Raw genomic sequence first — 5,134 nt, 5'->3', positions numbered from 1 at the left:
CAAAATAAACTAACCATAGAAAATGAATAACAGATTCATCCCATACGTTATTGAAATTTCGATTATCCCCCACCCACCTTTTAGGTTGTTAAAGCGAAGAAATTCATAGCAACAATGGCCATAACATGAAGAAACATTTTCTTTATGATCACATGACCCACCAAACCATACACCAATTAACACTACAGAACTCACTGCTTTTCATCATAAACAATCAAATTCCCCTTCTTACTTCTACATTCTCGGGAACTTAATTAATCAGCTGAGCAATTGTTTAGAAGCAGAACCCAACACTGGATAAGGTTGGCAACCCTTCATCAACAGCCCAGAATAATTAACATTGGAGTTAGACATCCCCCCAGGAAAACCAACACAACCAACGGAATTTTGAGGTCTATTTGCCCCTGCTTGTTCCAGTGTCTGCACCTGTTTCTTCAAGAACTTAACGTAGTGTATAGCTTCATCCAACATCGAAGCAGTGTCCATTTTGGTGCCACCAGGAACTAATCTCTGCAAAATCCTTATCCTCTCGCTTATCCTTTCCCTTCTGTGCCTCGCTGCTACACTCTGCGGATCCTTGGAAATCTTCACATTCCTTCGCTTTGGTGGCTTTATAGACTCAGGGTCTATATGAATCGGTTGCATCACTGCAATTCGGAATATCATTTCCCTCATCGCCGCCATAGAGTTTCTTCTATCCGATGATGATGATGGATAGGATGAGAATGAAGTGTTGGGCTGTGGTTGAACTTGAAAAGGTGGTGTCATAGGCTGTTGGATAAGGTTGTTGCTGTTGTTGATAACATTTGACGGTGGTGCATCCATCAATGTCGGTGGAGCTACATTTGGGTTAACGTTGAATAGGGTGGAAACGGTTCCACTCGATAATAATAACTCGTTTTCTTGGTAAGTGGGAGTGGTGGAATAAAAAGGTTCACAGAATTCAGGGAACTTTTCCATTTGCATCATCATTGCCATCATGTCCATATTGCTGGTGTCACTCGCCGAAGTTTTCACTATGTCCACATCCATGAAAGAAGAGAGAGAGAGAGAGAGAGATGAATGGAGAAGATGAGAAAAGAGGGTAGCAGAGTATGGGAGGGTTCAGGGAACGGGTAAGAGCTGTCTGTGAAGGTAGGATTTGTGTATCAGAGAGAGATAAGGGGTAAGAGAAAGAATAAAATAGTAGAATGAGAGTGCAGAAAGTGCAGATAGAAGAAGATAGAGAGAGAGAGAGAGAGATTGATTATTTATCTCTGGAACCGACCAACACTGTAAGTGGAAGCTCTTTTTATAGCAACTTGTGAGCAATATTTGATCTTCGGAAACGTAAAGAAAATCAATGAAGCGCTCTCATTTATGATGATGATTGAATTTTACATTTTTATTAATTATCGCCGATGGGAACCGCCCATGATGTGTGGGGTTGCCTCTAGGAGAGGCTTTTGATCCCCCGTTGATCTTTGTGGCTTGGTGAAAGGTCAAAGGTCGAGGGACGTAAGATGAACGGTTGAGAATGAAGAGGGACCACATAGCGGTGGAGCTGGGGTAGAAAGATTGGTTGAAATGCTGGTGCATGAACCGGGTTTCAAAGCTTGTGTTGTATGTGCCATCCTTTTGACTGAAAGTTCATTGCTTTGCTTTGCCTTGAAATTTTACTACTTTAATTTCTTTGATAAAGGGCCAAGTAGCCCCCACAATCACATGACATATGTCAGAGCAACACTGGAGAAAAATCCACTGCAAGCTTCAAGCTTACCTCCTCCGTCACCGTCGGAAAGTGCCGCAAAGGCCGAGATGAGGATAAGAGTAGTGTGGGCCTAACTCCATATACTTACCCAAACAGAAAAATAAAAAGACAAAATCTTGTAGCAAATCAAAAATAGGATAATAGATGATAAATTTGGACATGACCCACCAATTACAAATTTCTCTTCTAACATCTTTTATGCACTTCCTTTTGAATTTGTATCTGAAATTCTTGTTTATCTTCCCAGAATATAATCTTTCATCTATCTTAAGGGAAATTACTTTTTAAAAAGTACCAAATTTCTCTTGTCAGATTCCATGCCATTATAAAATATATTTGAAATTAAATTAATAACGATTGAATACATATTAAATGGTAAGGAGTTAGATTCTTAAAAGAAATTTCAGATATCGCCTAAGAATGAAACGTATTTCTTGATCGAAATGTTTATATATAAAAATAAATATAAATATATAAAAAATGTTAACATCAACTCTTAAGGTTGAAATTTATAAAATTAATAACAGTAAAATTTTATTTAAAATAAATTTATTATATTGTTATAATTTTAATGCAATGAATGTATTTTTTAAATAAAAACTATTTATTTTATATGTTTAAATTTAATCTCAAGGATCAAATTAACAAAATTAAATAATTATATAATTCTTATGATCGTTTTTATAAATCAATTTATATTTTATTTAAAAATTAAAAAAATTAACAATTTTTATCAATTTGCATAATTTAGTTGAAGATAAAGATATTTTAACTGTGTAATATTATACAAGAGTCATATAAATAATTTTATAAAATTTAATAATATTAATTTATTAAATTAGATTGAATATTACACTTTTTAATAAAAATTTATCGCATAGAATTTTTTTATCATATATATTTAAAAATTTGAAATAATACAATTGATTTAAAAAATTTAATGGAAAAGTTAATAAATGACTTAGATCCTGACGAAGGCTTTTTTTTTTTATATGGAAAATGATTAAAATATGATGTTTGAAAAGAATTACTAAAATATAATTTTTTAAAATTTATTCATTGAGACTTTTTTAGTATTTAAATTTTTTTTAAAAATTACTACTGACAAATTTTTATTTTTAATTTTAAAATATTTATTGACAAATTTTAACTTTTTATAAATTTTAAATATTTTTAAAAAATATATCATAACAATTTTTTGGGCTCATCTTTTAATTTTTTGGAAAAATACCATATTTGAGTATATATAATTTTTAAATCTCATGAATAAACAAAATAAAGCCGCGACGAATCACTACGATTTAAGCTATGCAACTGGTCACTGCTCTCTCAGAACGCATTTCGAGGTAGATTGGGAGCTAGCGGTGAGGCGTAATTGCGGACCCTCCTACTTTGCATTCACCACTTGCTGCTTCTGAGCCTCGATTAAACACTAATTCAACCCATTCAGACCAATTCCAGTTACAGCAAAATCTTTAACATTTTCACACTTTTTTTAATATATTTTTTAAGGAAAGTGCGTAAAAATTGCTTCTAGCATTGCTTGTGTCCTCCTAAGAGCTAACTGTTTCGCCTGTCCTTTTCTGGATTCCAAAATAATGGTAATCAGCTTTAGCATTTTTAGTAGCTTTTTCGTTTACATAAAAGTGTGCAAGTCAATAAATTTTGTGTTGGTAAGCTTTTAAGATAATCAATTCGTCAGTCCAAGTACAATCTGAACGCACCATGTTTTTCCCTGAATCTTCTTTGTACCCAAGGCATGATATATGATGTGGTTAGACACACGCATGCATTGCATTATATGTTAACTTATTGTATATATAAATGTATATAATTTTTTATATCCCGATCAATAATTTATTGTAATATCTTTTCAATCTCTGGAATATTAGAAAACACGACTTATGATAATGAAAAATACTTGAAGTTACTAATACATCATAATCAAATCGTTATACACTACATCGGAGACACATGAGGGAAATTAAAGGTGATGTATATAATGCAAACCATATTATTATTTGTACAAAAACTAGAGCACCTTTCTGGCCTTCACAAGATTCTCGTCTCTAATAATACTATGTAGATAAACTAAACAATAAATCTTAGCTTCTCTGTTGCTGGGACCCATTTGAGAGTGGGAGACAAAATATGCTTTGTTAGAAAAAGGGAAAACCCGACAAAAATTATATTATATACAATTAACATAATATAATTGAGAAAAAGGCAGGAACAGAAAAATGAAATTGAAATATTGTATCATATAAGAAGGACAGGAGATAAGAAGATAAGATGTTAATTATATTTGCACAGAAAGTGGTCCCTAACCTTCATTCATATATGATCTCCCGCAATTAAGTGAAATTGAATTTACTTTCACCGGAACAGTGCAAACCTACAGATAAAGTGAAGAAGCAACCTTTCAGGTTGTCTGGCTATAGTTTTTATAAGATAATAATTGTTACTAAAGCAACTCTTTTCAAACCCTGTGCTAGGAAGAAAACGAAGGGAATGGAAGGTATCTATCATTGATTCTGAGATACGAGAACTTTTTCTAATTGACAGTGAGTAAACAGTTAAAGTCTTCTGTGCACTATGTCCAATGTGTACTACTTGCTTGGCGAAAGGCTGAAAGGGATTTATGAAGCTGTAGAGTCAACTCAAAAAAGGTTAAAATGGGTTGTCATTGTGCTTGCATTTGCAGTAAGTTACTACTTGTAGTTCAACTAAATAGGTTGACGGTGCACCGTTAATTAGCACCAAACTCTTCTTGTATATTCATTTAGGACCAGTTTGGTTCCAGAAGAATGGGACAAAATGGTAATAGATATGGGAATAAATAATGCTCATGTTTAGTCAATGATTTGGCGAAAAATATGTGAAAAGGTTCTTATTTTACTTATCTTAAGCGCCAGAATCAAATTAAATATGAAGATTATGGTGGATTGAGACGAAAGCATAGAAGAATAATGTAAACGACATGATCTATTTAAAAATACTATAGGCTCTGCATAGCCTTTATTTCGCCTGTAACCTTCTAGATTAGAATATATTTCCCTTTTTTGTGCGTTTCTATGTGATATAATAACACATATAAAAAAAATGAAAAACAAGATTGTCAATATCGAAAATGATAAAAAAAAAATTGAAATATCACTAATAAGATAAATAGAGATGTATCCCACAAAAAATGATTGGAGTAAAATATTCCCCTTCAAATACCCCTCTTGTTTAATAAGAAACTATTTTTATATGAGTTAACTGTTAAATTTTTACTTTTATTTTGTTCCTTCCTTTATATTTTTGTGTTAATTCGTATTTAATTCAATTATTTACATATTTTTCTCCCCACCTAAATTATTGTCGCAGCGTATTAAGATTTCG

General features: G+C 32.5%; 1 protein-coding gene across 1 annotated transcript; it reads right to left on the bottom strand.

The window, feature by feature from the left end:
• Nucleotides 1-258: 258 nt before the first annotated feature.
• LOC113860141 (transcription factor HEC2-like) lies at nt 259-1,032 on the bottom strand. Its single transcript, XM_027492805.1, has one exon. It carries the CDS (start codon nt 1,030-1,032, stop codon nt 259-261), a length of 774 nt encoding a protein of 257 aa, XP_027348606.1.
• Nucleotides 1,033-5,134: the final 4,102 nt, after the last annotated feature.

This window comes from Abrus precatorius, unplaced genomic scaffold, assembly GCF_003935025.1.
Source record: "Abrus precatorius isolate BTA unplaced genomic scaffold, Abrus_2018 Scaffold2, whole genome shotgun sequence".
In the NCBI taxonomy this organism is placed as follows: Eukaryota; Viridiplantae; Streptophyta; class Magnoliopsida; order Fabales; family Fabaceae; genus Abrus; species Abrus precatorius.
The sequence above is the reverse complement of the archived record's forward strand: the minus strand, read 5'-3'. Positions and strand labels throughout refer to the sequence as shown.